This window comes from Pavona decussata, unplaced genomic scaffold (assembly GCF_977016875.1).
Source record: "Pavona decussata unplaced genomic scaffold, jaPavDecu1.1 SCAFFOLD_345, whole genome shotgun sequence".
In the NCBI taxonomy this organism is placed as follows: domain Eukaryota; kingdom Metazoa; phylum Cnidaria; class Anthozoa; order Scleractinia; family Agariciidae; genus Pavona; species Pavona decussata.
In genome coordinates this window covers 63,428-85,910 of record NW_028145730.1, presented here as the reverse complement: position 1 = coordinate 85,910, position 22,483 = coordinate 63,428, and the positions used below count along the sequence as shown (strand labels likewise).

The following is a 22,483-nucleotide window of genomic DNA, read 5'->3' as shown; positions in this document are numbered from 1 at the left end:
CCCTCCCGCCCCCCACCCCCAAGAGAGCTTGCTCGCAGGCTACCAAATAGATAGATACAGAGATATAGTGAGGCAATAAGTAACCACCGGATAGAATTACATTTCTTGCAGTCAGAATGAAATACAGGGAAAACGGCATTTGTCACACGAATGCTTTTTATAATCCCCTGGCTTTAATCCTTACGTTTTCACCTTTCGTTTAGAGACAGAAACCATTTGTACGGTCCTAATATGTATGTGACGCGCGCCGGGTCAATGACCGATCGTAATTTTCGGTATGATCTAGACCCGTGGGGGTACTCTTTTATGTGACCTTAACGGGGACGTGCGGCCCGATAGGGTATGGTTTTCAGGGTGTTTTGTCTTGAACGGGGTATCTATTTCATCACTTTCTGTCTTAAACAGGGTATCCCTACATGACCTAATGGCTTAAACAGATTGTGATTGCCAATGCATTAAAATACAGTAAGAAACTAGTGTATTCTTATTTCATTCTAGTCTTAAGCAGGGTGTGATTTTGGGTTAAATGTCTTAGAAAGGGCCTGAAAATTTTGAATTCTGTGTTAAACGGGATAGGGAAATCGGAGAATTGTGTCTTAAACAGGGTCAGGGTTTGAACGCCCGGGCTGCACCTCCCTACCCAAGCATCTGTTGAGTACCCCCCCCCCCCCCGAATCTAGAGTAACGTTACGAATCACGCGTACGTTTATATCCTTGTACGATTTTCAATGTTTCGCTGTTTATATTTTTAAATGAAATTCAGGGGAAAGCATTTGTTATTCACCTTTCACTTGAAGACAGAAACCGTTTCTACATTGATTGTTTTTCTATAGTAAACGTGAGACATCTTTATCTATCTTGGCCTGCGAGGTCATAGACTGATTTAGTTGCCAAATTTTCGGTTAAACAAAACTAACCTTGAGGCACTCTGGTTAGCCTAAAAAGCACTCCGGTTAGCCTAAAGAGCACTCCAGTTAGCCTAAACAGCACTTAGGTTAGCTTTAATAGCTCCCCGGTTAGCTTAACGGTTAGCAGTTTATGTTGGGGTTGTTCATTCCTCTCATGCCTCGCATGTTTTGTTCATGCCTCGCACGTCTGGCTCGCATATTGTAAACATTCCTCACGGCCCGAAAACAAAGAACGCGACCCAGAATTTAAAGAATTTGATAACACGACAGAAAACGTAACTCGTACCAGCCGAGTACAAAAAACGAGACCGAGAACAAAAACTCGTGGCCCGAAGTCCTATCTCTCGGCCCATCGCGACCCCCAAAAGAAAAAAAGAATTTGATAATGCTACCGAAACCTCAACTCGGTCCGCCTTACGGCCCGAGTAATAAAGGATACAGTCATAAAGTTCCTAATATTAACGGCTTTAAATAGGTACTAAAGGAAATTTAAAAAAATATGTCGTAAAACATGTCCTAAGGTGCATTGATCACTTCGGAAATTGCGGTCGAGCGAAATGTCATTTCGTACTATTTTTGTGCAATATTTTCATAACATGAAACCAGCAACCTATCAAAGAGCATTTTTTGCTGCCATGTGGTTTCAAGTTACCTTTGACATGCTTGCGCAGTTTACTCTTGTGCTGCGTGTACGATATCGGATCAGCCAACTCACGTTTTACAATTTATTTTACTCGTGTTCAAACTTCTACTTTTTTTTAAACGGACGGTCAAAATAACAACGTTCTTAGCTCAGATTCTCAGCCTAAGATATGTTTTCAGTGTGTTCTTAAAATTTTGCCTGATGTTCTTATATAAAAAGAATGTCAGTTGTAATGTTCCATTTAACTCTCTAGGTATCACTATTTTCGCGGACATTTTGCAATGATGTTTGACTTTCATGTAATTCTCGTGATGTGTCTTGAGCATGGTTGCACAGAAACATTATGTTTTGATTCGCCATAAAGTTTTATAGTGCTTTAATACCTGAAGAAGAAAAACAAGGCCGACAGAAAGACGAGCATACAGATACAAATAGACAGGAATCAGAGGTTTGGAGTTAATGACACAAGAACTGGCACAGTGCCGGACAAAATTTGAAAACAAGCAACTTTAATTTATCTTGAATCTTTTATTAAAGAAACACTGCACACCTGGACAGAAGGAAAGTGAAATGGTTCACTTTAAAAGCATACGTTCAAAAGAGTAATTGTGTAGAGAAAAATGAAACCTTTATTTAATAAATGGCAAATTTACAAGCAGTCATATGTTTTCACCTCGATTTTAAGATGTTTCTTTTGCTGTTATTGCAGGAAAATGCTATGCTATGCTAACAGCCATGATTGACAAAAAGGGATGGAACTTACATTAATGGGCGTAAGTCGGTGATGGCACAGTTAGGGCTGTGTTAGTGATATATACCAAATAATAATAATAATAATAATAATAATAATAATAATAATAATAATAATAATAGTAATTTTTTCTATAGCGCCTATGCCTAAAAAGTCCACAAGTGCTTCACATCAAAATTGCCTTAAACTTAAAAATTGAAATAAAGCTAAAATAAATGAAAACTTAAAATCAATTCCCAGTATTTAAAAACTTTTTCCTAATTATTCTCAACAAAAAGCCTTTCAAAAAAGGAAAGTCTTCAGGCCTTCCTTAAAGCTACCTAGGGAGTCGCACATCCTTAGCTCCAGTGGAAAGGCATTCCAAAGTTAGGGCACATATAGAAAATGCCCTGAAGCCGTACGACTTTTAAATTGTACGATTGTGTCTTCAGAAGTTGCATATTTCCTGATCTAAGGCTACGGCCAGGTATATAAAAGTCTAATAGTTCCTGAAGATAAACAGGTGCCATATTATTCACTTCTTTATATGTAACCAATGAAGCTCCATTAGTACTGGAGATATGTGATCATTTTTCCTAGACAATGTAACAAGCCTAGCGGCAGAGTCAGTACGTATTGCAGAGGCTGGGTCTTTTACATGGGAAGGCCATAAAAAAGTGCATTAGAATTATCTAGCTTAGAAGCACGAAAACATGCACTAAAGTCTTAGCATTTTCCACACTAAGAAACTTTCTATAATTTTCGAAATCAATGTAATTGAGTGAAATGCAGATTTACATATATGTGCGATCTGTTTATCAAAACCAAGACTGGAATCAAATAATTATGCCTGCTTCTAGACAGCACATTTAAGTCATAAAATAGGAAAAAAACTAGTCACGGATGTTAGCCACAGATTATACAGTAGAACCATGGCTTATGGACACCTTCATCCCATTCCTCTGTGAAACATTTGATTGAAATTTGCTCAATTCACTTCCAAGCAGGTATTACTATAGTTAATCATAACCTGTCATTAGATAGGAGGCGGATCGGAGTGATATCAGCGGTAAGCTATCAGGAAGATATATTGATCTGTCTTTGAGTATTATGGTGCAAGAGCACGGCTTGCTGAACTGCGAAAGGTTCCGTAAATATATCACCGGGCTTACAGTGGAACAGAAAATTTTTAGAAACTTCATAAAAAGTAAACCATTGCACGAGACGTCTAAACTATTGGTTAAGTGGCTGAATAGCCCTTCCAAAACCTCAATCGGCAGCCATATGACAAGATAAACAATGGCACAAAGTGAAAACGCCTTTGCAAATGTTACGTATTGTTTTTCGATCCTCCAAACTTGATTCATGTATTCACGAAATTTGATTTGTTGCCAAATCAGAAAATAAGTTGTGCAAATAACTGTCAGATTGATAATCTCGGTAAACCATACTACTATATCGGCTATTAGAAGCTGGAAGAAGCCGCCCAAGGAAAATGCAAAAAACATAGTTAAAGTCATTGAAATAATCCAGATTGCAAAGTTTGCTGACATGTAACATCTTGCCCGAGTGCGTCTATGTGTCAGGGGCCAAAATGTTCTGTAATACATGTCGCACGAAATTGCTGTCAAGAAGCACATGGAAAATACATCGCAAAAGGTTTGCAAAGCGAGGTGCAATTCTTGGTAATCTAATCTGCAACTATGTCCGCTGGACCTCGCCAAACCAAGTACTATGACAATTGCAGTACAGCCTCTCATGATGTCAATGAAGGCGAAACTCACAGCGAAATATCTGACTCGATCAAAATGCCCTCTTATCAGGAAAATGATGGTATAAATATTTGCAACTATTATCAGTCCCGCTTCTACTGAGAACACTATGCTCCAGGCAGCTAAGATTATTGAACGGATAAATGCGGCTGATCTGTCCGGTAATGGCTGTGACAGATGGCTTAGTGTATCTGCTTCCTCTGAAGTATTCATTTCGCTCAGCTGTAAAACAAACAATTGAAAGAACTAAATTAGAATTACGGAACGCATAATAGCAGGATGAGAGTCAAAAGGTTGAGAAAATCCAAATCTATAAACCTTTTTTTCCCTGCGATACGTTTCCTTACAATTAAGTTTGTCAGACGAAAACACTGTCAAAATGGCGGATGGTTTGAGCCTCCATGTCATTCGCAGAACAGCAAGTTTTAAATACACAGGAAAAAAATCCACAACTGTTATAAATATAACATACACAGTACCTTCAAATATTCAAATAGTCAAAATAAAACTCAGGCAAGATAACGTTTCTGAGAAAGAACTAAAAAAACTATAGGAAATGTTATTCGATCAATAAAGAATATGAATAACGCAGACTGCGATACTTTTACGATATCTTAAATTGTAATATTGAACCAGTGTGTCTTAAACGTAGGGTATGTCAAGGCAGGGTATTTTTTGGCTTTGGAAAGCAATCGAAATGATCGTGAATGAACAAATAGAACCATTTGCGAGAGTGAAACAGACTACATTGAGCTAACGAAAGGCAAAACTATTAAATATTTATGTTTTGTGGCGAAAATGTTTTCTGTTCAAAAACACTTTGGGTTTATATCATTGATGCACTTTGTCGGCAGTTTAAAACGTGTATTTGAGGAAATTCATTATCTAACCTGCTTTTTTGTAGTTCCCAAGTTTTTTCTTTGTGTAAAACTTTGAAAAGGCGAAATGACATACGTTGAAAACGAAAGTTGAACTTTCCACTTGATAAGCGCTTTTGACAGCATTTAAATTAACTGGTGGATCTTTTGCATCGTTGTTAAAGTACGCCTTAATTAAAGCCATTAACTAGAAACATTTTTTTTTGCTCGAAGCGAACCACCCTATTATGTACATAATATGCATACTTCGTTTAAACACACACCTTTATCAATATGCTTTTCAGTAGTGCTGTACGATGGTAAAGCTTCAGGACCAAGTTTCAAGTCATCGATCAGTAATGGCTGTAAAACCCCAATTTTGTTAAATTCCATTAACCAAAGGATGTTCTTTCGAACGATGCAGACGAGTTGTTAAATTTGGGCACAAACCAAAACAAAAGAGTAAATTGTTAATACAAGAAGAAGCTTGTCTGTCTGTAAAGGAAACCACACTACGCTTATTGGTTAAACGCGTTTGTTTTGAAACTAGAACCATTGTCTGCGAAGTCAACGTGAAGTATTTACGTGAGTCCAAACTTATGGTCCGAGATCGATTTCACAGTTGGAGATAAAACATATTTCCTTTAATAAAAAAAAGCCTTTTAAAAGGGAAACTAAGTCCCTGCATTTTGAAATACACTATTCTATAAAGAAGCAAATTTACTGAGTTCTTTTTTCTTAAAGCGTGCACAATACGTCGATAAAATCACACTTCTTTAAACATAATTGCATTAATGTGTTCTGTGTATCTGACAGTTGGATCTTTACATTTTCCTATTGCCAGTTGGTCTACGTAAAGATAAACGGTATTAGTGTATAGATAGATAGCATATCCAACAAGCGCGAGTGGAACAACTGGTTTATTAAAAACAACCCAGAAATCTTGCTGATTTCGCTTTGCAAGAACAACCAGAAGACAATTTAATGGTCGCTATTTCTCCGCAAAATGGTTTAATGGCTCATATACCATGGCTGCTAAGCCAATTAAATCTCTGGAATTGAATTGCCTTATAGAATGATCCAGTTTTTAAAGGGACACAGTCACCTGGTGCACATGCGCATTATAGATACCATTTCTTAGCTGATTTGCATATCACACTTCATCCGCAAGTCTCGCGCTGAGAAGCGCATCCTTTGAAAAATCTAAACAAACCTTGTCGAGTTGAAGTGTTTGCCAGTCAAAATTATTATAGTGATTATAGACCTAATGTCATATTAGAACACTCATTTTCTTGATACCATGAAAAATTTACTGATGGACTTGTCCAGGGAAAGCCAAACGTCAGCCAATAGCTCTGAAGTCGAAGAATCATTTAATTGTTTAGTTCGGTATCCGGTCGTGTGAAAAACCTGTCTCTACGTTTCACAGTGTTTGATAAGAAGCAAATTGAGTTCAAATATTAGAGAATATGTCAATTTTAAAACGCAGCGAATCGCCTGAACTGCAGTATAGCGAAACGACTTTGCTGCGAGACTACCGGTAAGCTTTATTTCTGCTTTCAATCATATATTTTGCGTTTATAATTTCGTTTCTACAACTTCTCCGTTATCTAAATTTAGGAACCAAACTCATGTCATTACAAGAACGGTTGCTCGACCCGTAGAAAACAAGGCTCAAGTTTTCCTTGTCGAGGAGATAATCGACTGTGTACCAAAGCTTGTCTTCGTCTGAGCTCAAAACCAAGCAGCTATGACGCGAAGTTCGAATCGTTTACGAAGATTCCCTCCGCACGAACCTTTCGCCAGGTTGAGAAAATGCGATTTTCCAAATATACATAATGGAGACTTGTTCTCCAATGTTTTTGATTGATTTCTCTCGTTATATTGGTCAACGCAGGCGATTTCCTCCACCCGGCGCCTTCATGTTTCCCACCTCTTCTTTTCATGTTCCGTTGGAGACACGATCTATACTGTTTTTAACCAAATATGATAAAATAATACCATAGGATGAGCAAAAGCATACTCATAAACAGGTTTCCAGTAAAAGATTGAAGCGGATTTCTAGATGTATTCGACGCGTACTTTTGATTTCGGGTTGAGGTGGACGTTTTTCGAACTGACAAAACTAGTGTCCAGGTCAGCGCGGTCACAAAGGTGACTGTGCCACTTTAATAATCAACATTATCCTCCTCCTAGGAGGCGGATAATGCCTTTTTTATGTTTCTGTCGCACAAATAACTACAATTCACATACAAAAATAAGAAAAAACTACTTTTAAAACACAGAGAGACCACTTTGTTTATCTGGAGAGATTTTTCGTGTTCGAGTTACTTTTGTTACGCTAAATACTTTAACCGGGTTGTAAGTCCATCGAAATGGACACAATTTATTCGTAGGATGGTATTATAGAGTCAAAAAGTACTTACAGTATTTTATTGTTGTTGTTTCGGAGTTCAATAGGAAGATAAAAAATTACATGTAACGTTACTTTCCGGGGGGGGGGGGGGGGAGGGGGCTACTTTCGGAATTTTACGGTACTTCAAGATAAGGAAAAATGCTTGGACGGCTTTTACATGTAAAAAAAAAGGAATGTTTGTATTCCAGTTTCATGCGCAAGATCTCGAAAGCAGATGTTACACCACTTTTTTGAACTCTCATTATTCGTACTAGTTTTGGGATATTGAATAGGAGTCACTGATTGTCAAAGTTTGCTAGGTTTATTAAATTGAGCCATGTTGCTCGTAAATCTAGTCGTGCTTTTGAGGCTGCCTTCAAGCTCCATTGTACTAAGCAAAACATTAAAGAAGCATTACCGTCGTATTACCGTAAGTTATTGTTGTTGTTTTCGACTTTAATCCGCAATGTTTTATTTCTATTATTCAAAGGCAGTCTAAGGGTTTCGATCTCCATTTAAAGGTAAACCTTACCATTTTCATTAAACTTTTAAGTAAATAATCATACGACTCAGGCGGGCGCAATGCCTCAAAAACTGGCGACGATAAATATTAGCATAATGATGGCCACACCCAACACCAGAGAAAGTCACTGTAAAGTAGCATTTTTAATCGTTTTTTAAATCGTTTCAGTGTAGACAACATAAACAAATTATAACGTATTCGTGAGGCGAGATTAGGCACCGTCCATGCTTTGCCATTCAATTTCAAATCGGTGTAGTTTAAAGCATTTTAATTTCACAGGGGCATTTTTGAGAAGGGATATTACTTTTTCAAGTTAGTTGCCGACATTGGATGGCGGTATCCCTGATTATTATTTTGTCGTCCATAACTCCCCTCGGACATTCATTTGCAGTCCATGCTCATGAAATACTGAATAAAAATTTATTGGCGTATAAAGGTACTTGGTACAAAGCGTGTTTTTTTTGTTTTGTTTTGTTTTGTTTGTTTTTTTGTTTTTTTTGTTATCATGCTCAAGCTTGCTTTTTAAAATTAAACCGTGGGCCTACTTTTTATACTACAACATCATGAACGCTTTTGTTGACAACATGTGGTCAGCATACTGGATAAACATTAATCATGAAAGCGGAGTGTCTGTAGGGTTGAAATATGCATCCGTAAGTTATTTTCCTTGCTTTTATGACGGAGTTTCCCTTCAACAATTACTTTTATCTTGCTCCTCGGCTGCCAATTCCTTCTCCTAGAAAAAAAGAAAAATAGATGGTTAAATGGGAGCACACCACAAACTCTCCTAGAGGGAACGAAAACCTTATCGTCAACTTTTTTTTTTGCTCTTTGGCCATGAAGTAATAATAATAATTATAACAACAATAATAATAACAATAACAATAACAATAACAATAACAATAACAATAACAATAACAATAACAATAACAATAACAATAACAATAACAATAACAATAACAATAACAATAACAATAACAATAACAATAACAATAACAATAACAATAATAATAATAATAATAATAATGATAATAATAGTAATAATCTTTTTTTTGTGCTTTTTTTCAATGTACAAGGATCCCAACCTTACCCAGCCGAATGCAGTAGTTAAATCCGAGTGTATTCAGACCTATGGCGCTTTCACGTAAATGCATATGAAGAGCGTCAAAAGATGCTTCCGTTACCGACCGCAACATGTTTACTGTAGACGTCACGTGTAGTGGGGATTGTGTCCGGAATTGCAAATCAGTGGCGGTCGGTTACGTTTCAACTCTATAGACCCCAGTTCATTGAAATGAATGTGAAGTTTTTGTTTTAAGCCAGGTGATTAAATGATAGATGAATTTTTCAGTCAGTGACACAGACATACGGTACTCGGAAAAAGAAATTAGGGTTCTCCCAGCAGGAGTTTTATTTCTAGTTCGGATAGTCCACCACTGAGCTACAGGAAACTCGAGGCAGCTAGACCATTATTCCAGGTTAATGTGTCAAATATCCAAGCATACTCCTAGGATTCTCTGTGTCACTGCAAAAAGATCATTAGAGACGCTGCAACAGCTTACTGTAGGCCATTGACTGCATTCCTCTCCCTCGAGGAAACCGGTTGTATTACCTCACTGCGGCCTACGTCCCCTACTCTGTTACTTAATTCCAAAGTTCCTGAGCGTTGTTCCTTGACGTCCTCTACTAATTTATATAAGGCCTAAGCCCAGGCCACATGGGGAGACACTCTCAAGCGATAATGAAAAGAGGCTTCTGTCATGGAAAAGATTTCCCGTGCTTGGGTTATACTACCATCCACCATCCAAGATGAAGGGCCAGATGCTGTGATTCTACATTTTTAATACCCTCGAAAATTACGACAAGGTTAACCTATACGTACCTACGTGCGTCCCAGACAACTGATTTATCTTGCGGGGTGTTTAAAACAGGCAGCTAGGCTTTGATAACACCACCCCGACGTGGCATACAAAGTCAGGATGGTGTGATATAACCCTTAAACGCGAGTAAAAAAGAATCCCTTACCATCGGGTTTATCACATTCAGGCAATCCAATAGTCCTTGATTCGGGAATTTCCATGCCAGCTTCATCTACACACCAGCACTCCTCAGACTTTCGCTGGCACTGTACTTCTTCGAATCTGCCGTCTTCTTTGCAACGAGGAATAAAATCCCTCGAGCGTGCGCTGTCTATCTCACGCTGCAACTCACAGAATGTTAAATTTCGACCTGTAACAGAAAGAAACCATAGTATTGCTCCGCGAGTAAAAGCTTTAATGAGGGATCCTCTTGTTTTTATGTCCTCTTGATTGGCCAGGCCAGTTGTGACGTAGAGTCAAATCAAAATGTTTTCGCTCTTCAATCATAAAGCCATGAACAAAAAAAAAAAAAATCAAAATTATCGTAGAACAACGTCTGAAAAACAAATAGGAAACAACTAAACTAAAGAAGCTTAACGAGACTGCGTCCCTTCTGTATTGAAAAGATGCCGTTCTCACAATAAATTATAGCTTATCATTCACTCATGCATGCACTTCATTTTTCTCCAAAAAATGATTTAGTGTAGATAAGATAAGTTAGCATATTTTTCCTTTTTCTTCCAATAAAGAAGGGTAAAGAGCAGAACTTGATCAGCACAAAATTACAACCGCAGATAAATTTTCCTTTTCATTTATGAGAACAGTACCTTATAAGTACGCAAAAGCTCCTACTTTACTTATTAAAAAAAGTGCTTTTAATGCTTAAGTGTGGTAATCTACGTGCTTCAATGGATTTCATTCAACTTACCACTGCAGCTATCTTGACAGTCATAGTAACTTGGAAACCTGTTGCCGTTACCATCGCATCCTCCATAAAGAAACACAGCGCACGTCCGGGTCGTGGTGTTAAAATACCACAACGGCGTGTATGCTTTACACGGTCCGGTGTCTGGGGGCAACTCGCAGCTCTTTTCTTCTTTTGGCAAAACTAACGTTAAAAGACAATAATCGATCATCGATCATCATCGAAAAAGAAATGTGATGCTATGTTTTAACGCAGGTGAATAAATGATTGATGCATTTTTCAGTCAGTGGCACAGGCATACTTGAAAAATGAAAATCCGAGTTCTCCCAACAGGAGTCTAACCTAAGACCTTCCGATTACTAGTTTGGATGCTCTACCAATGCACTACGCTGGAGGAGACTTGTGAAAGCTAGGCCATTAAACAAGGTTCAAGTGACAAATATCCCGAATACGTCCCGACTGTGTGTTATAAGTGTATACGCTTAGTTAAATTAGCCACAGCTGTAGCAAAACATTAGGTATAACTTTAGGTATAACTGCAAGCTACCTCAACAATGTACTAAAATGTACTTTAGCTATACCCGAAACAATCTCGTTTTGAGAACTTTTCCCTTGTAATTTGGAAGGGGCGGGAAAAGGACCCTAATATTGGCTGGTGATAATGATGATGATGATGATGATGATGATGATGATGATGATGATGATGACGATGATCGCGGAAACAGGAGAAAGTATCCGTAGCCATTCGACTTGGGTTGGCACCTTAAACCACCGTAAGTTTCCTTGTTTCAGTTTTCTCCAGTCCTCAAGTGAGGAGATTTGAGAAGGCCTAGATGATATTGCAATTCACCCAAAATGTTTCGGGAAATTGCTACTATTCCAGCTCCTGCTTGACTACTTGCTTGTCAAGCCGGAGAAAAAAGCATCGTTCCTTGTCTACCCTTTAGACTCAAATACAAAAGACCAACTAAAGGTTTGATACTGTCAAAAGTATGAGGTCAAGGTCATTTTTGTAGTATGAATCCTGTGGCTTTCGCCTTAAACCTCTTTGATGTCTTTTTCTGTCTGTTAAGATTGCGAATATGCTCCTTACGCCGTTTGGGGTATTTATACTAGGTTTGGTTTGGCTCATTTAAATGCGCTATATTTCTCACAGCCTTTGTTGCTGAGATCTATGCTTTCCGAAACGGTCACCCTTTAGCCTGCGCTCTCGCGCGCATCCAAAATACGGAAATTGGCTTTTGTGCAGAAAACTCCACGGAAACACTTGCTTCGCAGGCTAGTCACCCTTCGCCTCATGCAAGCAAACATTTTCGGCTTCTGTCTGGATAATATTTCAACAGACACGTAGCATCTTGTGACGCTTTGTTTTGTCACGGTCATACATATTTGAATCAACAAATTCTATTTGCATGCGCCGCAACTGCCCTTTGAATGTATCAAGAATAATTCCTATTCGCCCTGTTGTTTGGAAGGCAATCAGCTTCATTTATTGCAATTCCACAATCAGGATGAATGTTCTTGTCAATATCGATTTATTACGGCTTTTGCACGCACCCGACACAAAAGCTGAAACACTGGCTGGACTACGAGCATTAATCTTTTTGCAGTTGACTGCGCCATACACAAGATTATTAAGATCAAACTGTCAAAGGATTAAAAATTCTTCGATTTACTAATGTCACTTGTAGGGTTTGTTGAGAGCTCCTGCTCATAGGCTATTAGAAAACAATACTTCTGTAAGAAATCATTGAATGGGGCAAGTAAACATCGGTTGATTGATTGATTGATTGATTCATTATTTTGGCAGCGGGTTGCATAAATTAGCCGTCTCCGAATTATTTATTGTAAGCATGTGACCAGCTAATGCAAGGGTCTCTCCCTGCCCCTTTCTATTTTCAAGGGAGAAGCCCTGGGAACGAGGTTGTACCTGAAAGCCACCTCAACGATGTTCTTCAAGCGTACCTTATCTATACCTCAAAGCTACATCAACGATATGCTAAAAGTATGCTGGAAAGCTGTCCCAGCGATGTACTAAAGCTATCCTTTAGCTGTAGCTGAAATCCACAATAAAGATTTACTAAACGTATACTCTAGGTATACCTGAAAACTAAATCAACGTTGTACTGAAAATATATACGTTAAATACACCTCAAAGCTATCTCAACTATAAAAAATATTATTTTAGGATTAAACTATAGAAATATAACTTTAACCTCAACTATAGAAATATTATATTTATTTTAGCTTAAACTGAAAACTTCCTCGATGATCGATGTACTGAAAGGTATACTTTAGCTAAAATTGAAGGCCAGGGGACGCAAAAGGCCCTACTTAAAGTAGTTTCTAGATACTTTAAAGGTACATCAACGATGGACAGAATTTTAAAGACGTATTAAAGAAGATATACTCCAAAGCTACTTCAAAGTAGCTCAATTTAGATAACCTTAACAACTAACTACTATCTACTGAAAGTAAAATTTATATACACATCAAAGCTACGTCAGTAAAGAGCCATTATATTTACATTAGATTTAAATTACTTCAGTGATCATCGTAAAATATATCTAGCATATACTTCAAAGTTAAAGGCACTTTCAAACGGCATTTTGCTGAAATATTCCTTAAACATAATTCGTTTCACGCAAGCAAAAGATTACAGATAATAGCTACTGGAGGCTAGAAAACATACCTTTTGATTGACAATGAGGCATTCCAACTCTTCTAGTTTCTAGCTTCTCTTTTCCCTCCCTATCAACGCACCAACACTCTCCAGTTGCTGAGTTGCACTGAATCTGTTTATAAGATCCATCAGGTTCACACAGTGGAGCATGATGCCCTTGTTCGTTGACTTCAGTAGCCTTGTTGTAGCGACTATGACATAATGACAGCCTTTGATCTGTCAAAACTGAAAGATGGGAATAACATTGATATAATTTTCTTAAGTCCTACTTCTGCTCCGTCTAGGGTTCTCAATAATTAGAATTCTTAAGGCGCATAATTCTCTGCCCCATTGGCGTGCGTATGAGGGCCTTCATATACCGAAGAATCTAACTTATTACTCATAAGAGTAAAATAAATATATCAAGAATACCTACGTACCTACCTTGATTGCAATTTATAGAATTATAGAATTCGGTACCAGAAATTATATATATAACATATCACTGAATGGCTATAAAGAAAATGAAATGACAATCACAGTTAATTGTTTTATGCAATAGAGAACTGGGCTTGACAAAACTAAAATTCATATGATAAAATTCCTAACCTTAACGGTGATTTGGGTTAAAAAATTAACACTGAGCTACCAAGAATCGAACGTTAATGTTTTCTTGTTTCTTGACTGCGGTTATCGTTATCCTTTTTTAAAAGAAATGCAAAAAGAAGCTACTATTTAACCTGAACAGTTAACCTGTCCCTTGACTCGTGTATCCATTAACTCGTTCCCATACTCATCCACGCACCAACAGAATCCGGTCGAGCTGTCACACTGAGTGGCCTGGTACCCACCATTCTTACGACACTGAGGAACAAACATCCCCGGAGGAGGTTTTGGGAAGGACGCTAAAATCGTTTCAGATTCCTTCTTGCATGGCGGTTCTTTTCCTATTAGATAGAAGTAATAAATCACGAATGCATGGCTTAACCCTCCCAGACGCCGGCAAGCACTTTAGTACTCGATCAACTTGTCAGTCCATGCTTGACATACTTGACCGCATCACTAGGAAAATTTGCTAGTGACTTCTCGATATAATATACTGAAAAAAACATTACTTAGTTATTTGAGGCTGTGCTAAAAAAACAATTACACACTGTAAAGAGTCAATTTCAAGAAAAGATTGAGTCTTTCGGAAGTTGGTTTTAAAAGTTACTATAGCTAAAGCGACTGAAGGCAACTTGTTTCTGTAGAATGAATACTTGTAACTGTTTATCATGGCAAAAATTATGTTGACGAAGATAAAGACGATGATGATAGTGTTCACGCTAAGACTCTTACCACAGCTCGGTCTTCCTTTTATACGACTTCCTTTCACTTCATTTCCGTACTCATCTACACACCAACATAACCCGGATGTCACGTGACATTGGACTTCATCGTACCCCCTATCTGCCTTGCATTCGGGTGCGTGTAGTCCCACAACAGGTACACCTCTCAGACCCAAGGCCTGACGTTTCTTGATTTGGCATGGGCTAAGCCAAGCTGCGAAAGAGTAAAACTATATGGAAATTCACGTCAAGCGGTTGAGCCTTGACTTACTTATAACATATATATTGTGTGAAATTGTGACTGTCTTTTAATAGGACTAACAAAAGCACGTTGGGCATAAGCATCAGATTAAAGATTAAATATTGAATGATGTCAGAGACACCTAGAAATGTTCGTTTCTTTTCTTGAATAATAAAATGTAATATAATAGTTGTCAGTGTATTCCGTTTGTCTTTTCAGGCCTGAGCCGAAAACTACTGACTCTTGGCAAACCGTATACAGATTACTTAGTACATTTTAGCGTGTTCTTCGGGACCGAACAGGTAAGATACGGATTGTAAAATAGCTTTTTGCCCGCTGTTATGAATCAAGATCAACCACATGCACTTTGCTTTTCTTGTTATTGTTGTTGCTTTCACACACACTTGCAGTATTATCATTATCGTAAACCAACCAAGTAAAGAACAGTCATGCATTTCTCTGGACCGCGTCCCTGGTAGTTCGTTTCCGTTTTTGTCAACACACCAACACTCTCCTGTCGATTGAAGACACTGCCTTTCTTCGTACGAGCCATCAGCCTTACAACGCGGGATAAACTGTCCCGGAGGAGCATTATCTAGGCATTCGTCATGGCGGGATTGGCAAACGGTCAAGGCTTTACCTATTTGAAACATGGAAATGAAAAACAAAGGAAAAATTTCATTTTTCATCATCAAAGATTCACTGTTATCTATCTTAATCATTGGCATTCCTTTTTTTTTAACCTGGTGCACCTTCGTTTTCGACATATAGTCTAGACAACATGCTGGCTAAAGCCCTCTATCACTCCGTCATTGAACTACGTACCAACAAAAATTGATCATCAAATCAGAAGCGACAGCTAACAAAAAGTTGTTCCTTAGTGCCTAATTGTCCTAAAGCTGGCAAAATGGTCATTCAAGTCAGGCATTTGTGGTGTAAAAAAGTAACCTTGATTATGGTATCCCGGCTATATCACATCTACAAGGGTATCATTGTACGTAATCATTGTACGAACTTTGATTGACGGCACACGCATAAAAGGCGATCTACCCTCGGTGAAAAAAAAATCCCATTTTCTTCATTTCTCATTCTCAGTAAAAGGCAATAATGAAATTCTTTAATAGGCAGCATCTCCAGTAATCGCCACCATTCCCGGTCTCCTCTTTTGGTACCAATGGGAAATTCGACTGGCTTCACCTTCTATTACCTATATCGGTGCAGTTAAGCTTTCCCCATTTCCGAGTTCCTTTCAGTTCATTTCCCTGCTTGTCAACGCACCAACAGTAACCAGTTGCATTGTGACACTGAGTCGGGTTAAATGAACCATCATCCTGGCAACTTGCGACGAGCACGCCAATGGGAGACCTGCTGCGCATGCCCATAGCCCTCTTACGCTCTCGCTCACATGATGTCATAACAACTATAAGACATTTGAATCATATCAGGAAACTATAGTATAAGAGTGTCGCTGGACGCTAAAAAAATATGAGTAGCTCATGTTTATTTATTACACCGCTTCTTTATTAACACTAAGCAGCTGTTCTAATTCATTCTGCTCCAACGCATTTTCGGTAACAAAATAAAAATCTACTTTATGAGTGAGTTTTGCTTTCATTTATCTTTAATGTGTATCAAATTTAATCTGACGAGAACATCAGAACGCAAAACACCCTAGCTGTTTGCAGTTTTTAACTAAACTAAAATTGCAATGGAAAAGTGAGAATTTAACATAACTTTCGTCTATATATATACGCTACAAAGACCTCCTCTTTAGCTGTTTAACTTCCCTTCTCCCCTTTTGTTTTTCATTTAGTATATTTAGCTATTTGTTGATTACTTATATAATTATTTATCTTTTGGCTCCTTTACCTCTGTTAATCTAAATGTATGTGTAATATTGTAAGCACTATAAAAAAGTGACAAATGTTAAGTATTGTAAGCACTGTAAGTATTAAAAGTATTAGTATTGTATTAGTATATGTACAGTTAGTATAGTAAGTATTGTAAGCAGTGCGTAGTACTGTAAATATTGTATTGTGTCTAAGGCTTATAAAAAATCTTATAAAAAAAAACACAGTAAATGAGTTTCACTCATAAAGCAACCTAATTTCTCGCTATTCGTCTTTTGTTTAGCTTTATATTTTTCCTCACCTTGCTTCGCACAATTAGGTTTCCCAGTCTGCCTAGATCCAGTAATTTCATTGCCATTTTTGTCAACACACCAGCAAACACCATAGAGCTCATTACATTGTAGCTCCTCATACCCACCGTCGGGCTTGCAATTTGGAAAGAAACGCCCCGTAGCTTTAAAGTGAGGACATGACGTCGACAGTGACTTTAAATGCTCACTGACACAGCTGGAAACTGGAGCTAAGGTACAGTAAGACAAAAAAAACATCGATATAAAAATTGGATAGATCTGTTTGCTCGAATTCTACAAGTATTGTCCCTATTACATTCTTGAAAGACAAAAAGTCGGTTGGTAAGAAATCGTAAGCTCTTCAGATCTGTAATATTCGGTAACACTTCCTAAATTCTCCGATGTACCTTGGAAACTTTTCCAGCTTTCAACAAACTGCCCTTGGCAAAAGGCAGACATCAAGTGTTATTTCTCGCCATATCCAGACGAAAGGAGGTTTTTCCAGTATTCAACTTTATGAATACGCTTTTCACATCTCTTACCTGATACATCTGGAGAAACAGACGTGCAACGCCTTACACATCCACAGTCACAGCATTTGGAAGATTCGGGACAGTCACTATCCTGTGAGCATGTCTGTTGAGTCATTTGAGCTGGACATTTAGTTGGATCTGTTATGAATGGACACGCACCAGGACGAACTGAAAGCAAAAGGCTGAGTCATACTTTTATCACGTTATAATTTAACAGAACTTTAATAATTGCAGTGACCCGCTGGGGAACAAAGGGACTAACAGCAAAGCAAACTGTATGGGAGCTGGCGGAGTCCAAAACAATCTTAATTGTACATGAAAGAATAATCGGGCGGAAATTTGCATGTATTTCAGGAAGGCAGTCATATTTGTAAAAAACAATACGGTGACATAAATAAGTAATAAATAAATAAGTGAACAAAATGAAAGCAAAACTTCAGGATATATAGTGCGTGAAACGAATTTTCTTTTGAGGACCGTTAAATAAGACAATGACGCCACAAAAATTGAAAATTTTGTAACGATTTGCGAGTAGGCGCCATCTTGATTCCGCCAAGGCGGCAGTAATAAAAGCTAATGAAAGGACTTTAAGATGGTATGAGAGTGTAAAAGTGGATGCCAAGGAAACGTTAAGTGAATTTCCATACCATACTTGTGGTAAATTTGTGACGTTAGTCCCTTCGCCTTGGATATGAAAAAAAAAGTCGGGACGGGCGCTTTCTGCGCTTACATGTCATCCGAAGATAAATAGAGGTAGGGAATACTCGGAGGCTTATACTTTTGCTGATGCTGACGCTGACGCGACCTGCAGCGATGATACAAGTGACCCACTCTGTTTTTCAGGGCCATTATGATGTTCATGATGGCACAAAGTCAACATCTCCTTTTCGCATCGTGACGCAGTAATGAATTGGCTGTTCGCCATTCTCCTTAGCCTGTGCCGCAGACGGAATGGGTTATATCTCGTATGTGGCACAAGGTACATTTTCATAAAATTCCATGAACTTTGCCATTCCTAATAAGCTATTATTTCACCGTACGGTGCAATAAAAGGTTGTTTCTGCAGAAGGAATTTTTTAATTGCTATTTGTCTTCATTTACCTTCAACGGTACATTCAGGTGTTCCCCATCGATGCGTCCCCGGAATTTCGTAACCGCGCTTGTCTGAACACCAGCAGAAGTTCGTGTTTCCAAAGCACTGTATCTTTGCATACTCTCCATCTGGATTACATTCAGGGGCAAATCTCCCAACAGATGGGACACCATCCATGCCCAGTGTTTTACGTCTTTCTTCAAGACAAGGGGTAAGCTTTCCAAAGGCTAATTATACGAACGAAAAATGACATTAGACAATTTCTAAACACTAGTTCTTTTCTTTATGATTGAAGGAAAACAGGATAGCTCTCAGAAAAGTCTTCGTAGCGAGGAACAGGTACTACTATATGTATAGCAATGTGATGGAATGAATTCACACTGGAATCCAATTTCGGTTTTCAAACCCAAGACAAGATGGTGAAAAAAGGCAATCTAACAACTGTTCCATTTAAATGGTTGGATATAATTCAAAGCTCGGAAAGCTACACAAGCTGGAAAAGTAACTTACAAGTTGCTAGGCTGCAAATAGGAATTCCCATCACCCGGGTGCCCGGTACTTCTTTGCCGAATTCGTCAACGCACCAACAGTAACCAGTCTTTCCGTAGCATTGGACGTCTTCGTATCGGCCGTTAGTCTTGCACTTCGGAGTGAAGTGACCCACGCGCAGACTAGAGACGCGTTTTTTATCACCGATACAGGACGGCAGAACTCCTTGAGCAAGGAAATAATGAGAAATTATCATGCTCGTTAACTGTACACGATACTGTTTACGACCAACGCACTCTTGCACTTAAGACCGAAACTAGTTAATTGAATGATGGATTGACTCATTAACTGGTTGATTGATTAGTAAAATAAGCTGTATGAAAGCGAATATGAATCATTAATTATGCTACTCAGAATGTTGTATTCATATTTTGATTTGCCGACGGTGCCATTTTAGATTTCTCTTACCTTTACAGTTTTCCATGCACTTTTCATATGAAGGGAAGTTGTTCGCATTTCCTCCACATCCACTGTATACAAAGCTATGACACTCGCCTGAGGCTGCTTCGAAGTAGAAAGCCGATATAGATGCCAGACACCCAAGCTGACCAGGTTCAGAGGGCATATTACATAATTTTTCTAAAAAAGTGTAATTATACACTTAGGTAAAACGCAGTAAGTTATCGCAATCTAAAAGCTTGTGACATTATCGGAACTAGGTTGTTAGAAATACAAACTAAAAGATACAGTTGTATTTATCAGAATTCTCACAGCATCCGAGTTATATTTTTGGGAGAGAATATTTTATATTAGAGAATAGAGTAAATGAAGTGCAACTTCATTATCACAATGTACTGGGAATTTATTGTTTGTAGGACTTCGTATATTTTCTTTCCTTTAACCCTTAAGTCAGTGGATTGAATGAAAGTTTGCATCATGATACACAGTCAAATTTTGGTTGTACAAGCTTTGAGAGTTGAGAAAAAAAAACAACAGCTGTAACAAAGGAATGAAAGTCGTAGTATTTTTGCCATTTTCACTTACCTTTAGTTATAACAACGTTTGTTTTATTTTTAATTATTTCTGTCAAGATTCTGCTACTGGATTGGAGAACACTGAAATCATCAGAAGTAAACACATTCATGTAGTCAGACGTTAAGTCCAGCAGCTCAGGAACCTTTATTTCGTCTCCGATACCAACAGCGTAAATGAAGACCCCCCTGTCTCTAAGGCCTTGAGCAGAAGCTGTCAGAGGGGCATAGGGTCCTTGATTTCTTGCCTGGCTACTAGTTGTCACTAGAAGTAGGGTCTAGGTGATTAAAAAATGACACAAGAAGTTTATAAAATAATTGTATACAATATGCATGCATTGTCTATACCTCCATTCCAGACAATGCATTCATGTTTTCTTCATATCCATTCAAATCACTACTTATAGGGAAGGTAAGCTCTATGGACAATCAGTATAAATCTACCAGTGTTCTATTACGAATGCCGTTCTCTGATTGGCTACGCTACTCGCTATCTATTCTGTGATAGATAGTGAGTAGCGGTTTTCAACAAAATCGCGGCCGCTTCGTCGCGATTTCGAAGTGTCTGCGATAAGGCAATAGATAATTTACTTGTTAAGTTTTGACCGACTAGTAAATTTATACTAATACAATTAGATTATTCGCTCTCGATTTCTACGCGTGATAGCTGATTCGGGCTGCCCCCGCATCAGCTATCACGCGACATAAATCTCGAGCTCAAAATCTAATTGTTAATTAGAAACACAAATTGACAAACTGCGCATTTACAATAGTCAGTTCTTCTTTTAGCAGTTAATACATACATCTTTTAGCAGTTAATACATACATAAGACTGTTGAAGAAAATTTGCTTAAGAGAAGTATTAAGTGGAAAAATCAATATCAAACTCCGGACTTTATGTCCGTTACTTAATCACATCACTATTGAGGCGAGTTTCCTTTTAATTAAAAAAAAAAGAGTATCGAAAGACAAAGGATATTCCTCTGATTAGCAAAGGTAAACTCCCTAAAAGATGGCTAAAAATTTCATATATAGTCCATAACTTTAAAGTTTTATTAAACGGTCATTATTTTGATAAATAAAGCTCAGATCAACCGATAAAACCATTGTCTCAGCGATGAAGTGCTCTTTTCTTTTCTTTTTTTTTTTGTCTTGGTCAAAGAATCTTTGATGATCTTTTTCAGTTGTTGTTTTTTTGGTATTTCTTGCACGATCACCAAAGGAAAGCTATCCATGTGATCGCTGCGACTGCTTAATGCATAATCCCTTGGGATACGTTACCCAGCATTCGTACTGATCGAGCCATGGCACCATTCTTATACCTAATCGTAATAATTTTGGTGAGCTTCGGCGACATACCAGGCAAGTAGGGTCAGGCTGTTGGTTCACAATGACATTTCTTGTAACCAACCTGTAATGTCTTGTTCCACCTATTCCCGTGTGAATAACAAACAATTCCCACCAAATTTTACATTGTTAGCAATGTCTGGAACGACGAAAGCAAGTGCAAAAAAGGGGGCTAAGTTTCGCGTGCGGGAATTACCACGAATGATTTTGGCGCTAAATTGAAATTTGTTTTGCTGTGTAAACGTTAATGAAGTTCCTTTCTGGTCTAAGGAATACGATCGTATTAACGGTCTTGGTAATTCTGATGAGATTTCATATTAAATTGCAGGAAGAGCAAAGAAATTTTAAAAACTTTCCATGAGGTCGTTTGATATTTCACAGGCTTGATATTTTATAAAATCTAGAGAACAGAGGAAGGCTCTGATTGGCTACAGCACTTAACATAGTAAAAACTGAAATAAGGCTGTAAATGTGAATAAGCACTTCTGCTTTAGTAATCAGTGATTAGTTTGTACCTTCGGTATCTCATTTCTCATTCCAGTTGCCTCATTGAACAGCTCTTCTTCAGCAAGTAACATGGCCAAGTCAAATCGACTGAATCCTTCTTTAGGACGGAGATTACTTACAACCCTCTTAACATTCTCGACTGTCAAGTTGTTTTCTTGTAAAGTGTTGAAATACAACTGAACGTCTCCATTACGACTGAACACTATAAGTCCAACATGAGTACCATTGGAGGAAATGTCAAAAGAAGCCACGATTGAAGATACAAAGTTCAGCAGGCTTGTCCAATTCGTTGCTACACTTGCGTCCGATGCGTCAATTAAGATACCAAGATCTATTGGAGTCTCATGATCTGGGTAAGCAAGTAATTTAAAGATTGTTATTTTGTAAACCAATAAAAGCACTCCAATGCTAACACGGAATACAAAAGTAAAGTAGCTGTTTTACGCAAGGCTTGGTTATTGGTATTGCATTTGTCTTTGACAACGAAGCACATTATTTTG

The 22,483-nt window shown here is 38.1% G+C and overlaps 2 protein-coding genes across 5 annotated transcripts in view; both read right to left on the bottom strand.

The window, feature by feature from the left end:
- Positions 1-1,819: 1,819 nt before the first annotated feature.
- On the bottom strand, positions 1,820-5,332 carry LOC146453178 (uncharacterized). Of its 2 annotated transcripts, none has more exons than XM_085096938.1 (2): positions 5,195-5,332; positions 1,820-4,275 (listed from the first exon to the last, which is right to left on the bottom strand). In XM_085096938.1, exon 2 carries the CDS (start codon positions 4,264-4,266, stop codon positions 3,301-3,303), a length of 966 nt encoding a protein of 321 aa, XP_084953064.1. In that variant the 5' UTR covers positions 4,267-4,275; positions 5,195-5,332; the 3' UTR covers positions 1,820-3,300. The 2 variants fall into 2 exon arrangements, with proteins under 2 accessions (XP_084953064.1, XP_084953063.1); XM_085096937.1 differs by lacking the exon at positions 5,195-5,332 and adding an exon at positions 4,944-5,067.
- A 2,893-nt stretch (positions 5,333-8,225) lies between these two features.
- The window catches only part of LOC146453176 (uncharacterized), a 40,459-nt gene continuing 26,201 nt past the window's right edge, over positions 8,226-22,483 (bottom strand). For all 3 annotated transcript variants that reach the window (XM_085096920.1, XM_085096921.1, XM_085096922.1), the window contains exons 26-40: positions 21,992-22,332; positions 20,143-20,407; positions 19,567-19,737; positions 19,120-19,323; positions 18,618-18,836; positions 17,526-17,684; positions 16,995-17,213; positions 16,051-16,263; positions 15,277-15,483; positions 14,613-14,816; positions 14,015-14,221; positions 13,305-13,520; positions 10,616-10,795; positions 9,854-10,057; positions 8,226-8,564 (exon numbers count right to left, since the gene is read on the bottom strand). In XM_085096920.1, coding sequence (XP_084953046.1) covers positions 8,533-8,564; positions 9,854-10,057; positions 10,616-10,795; positions 13,305-13,520; positions 14,015-14,221; positions 14,613-14,816; positions 15,277-15,483; positions 16,051-16,263; positions 16,995-17,213; positions 17,526-17,684; positions 18,618-18,836; positions 19,120-19,323; positions 19,567-19,737; positions 20,143-20,407; positions 21,992-22,332 — 3,041 coding nt within the window. In that variant the 3' untranslated portion in view covers positions 8,226-8,532. The remainder of the gene's footprint in view (positions 8,565-9,853; positions 10,058-10,615; positions 10,796-13,304; positions 13,521-14,014; positions 14,222-14,612; positions 14,817-15,276; positions 15,484-16,050; positions 16,264-16,994; positions 17,214-17,525; positions 17,685-18,617; positions 18,837-19,119; positions 19,324-19,566; positions 19,738-20,142; positions 20,408-21,991; positions 22,333-22,483) is intronic.

Coding starts and splice junctions, on each gene's coding strand:
- LOC146453178 (XM_085096937.1), bottom strand. CDS start 5,057: ATGCTGTCAAAAGCGCTTATCAAGTGGAAAGTTCAACTTTCGTTTTCA. Junction 4,276..4,943: donor TGGGAACTACAAAAAAGCAG/GTTAGATAATGA, acceptor TTTGTTTTACAG/CTGAGCGAAATGAATACTTC.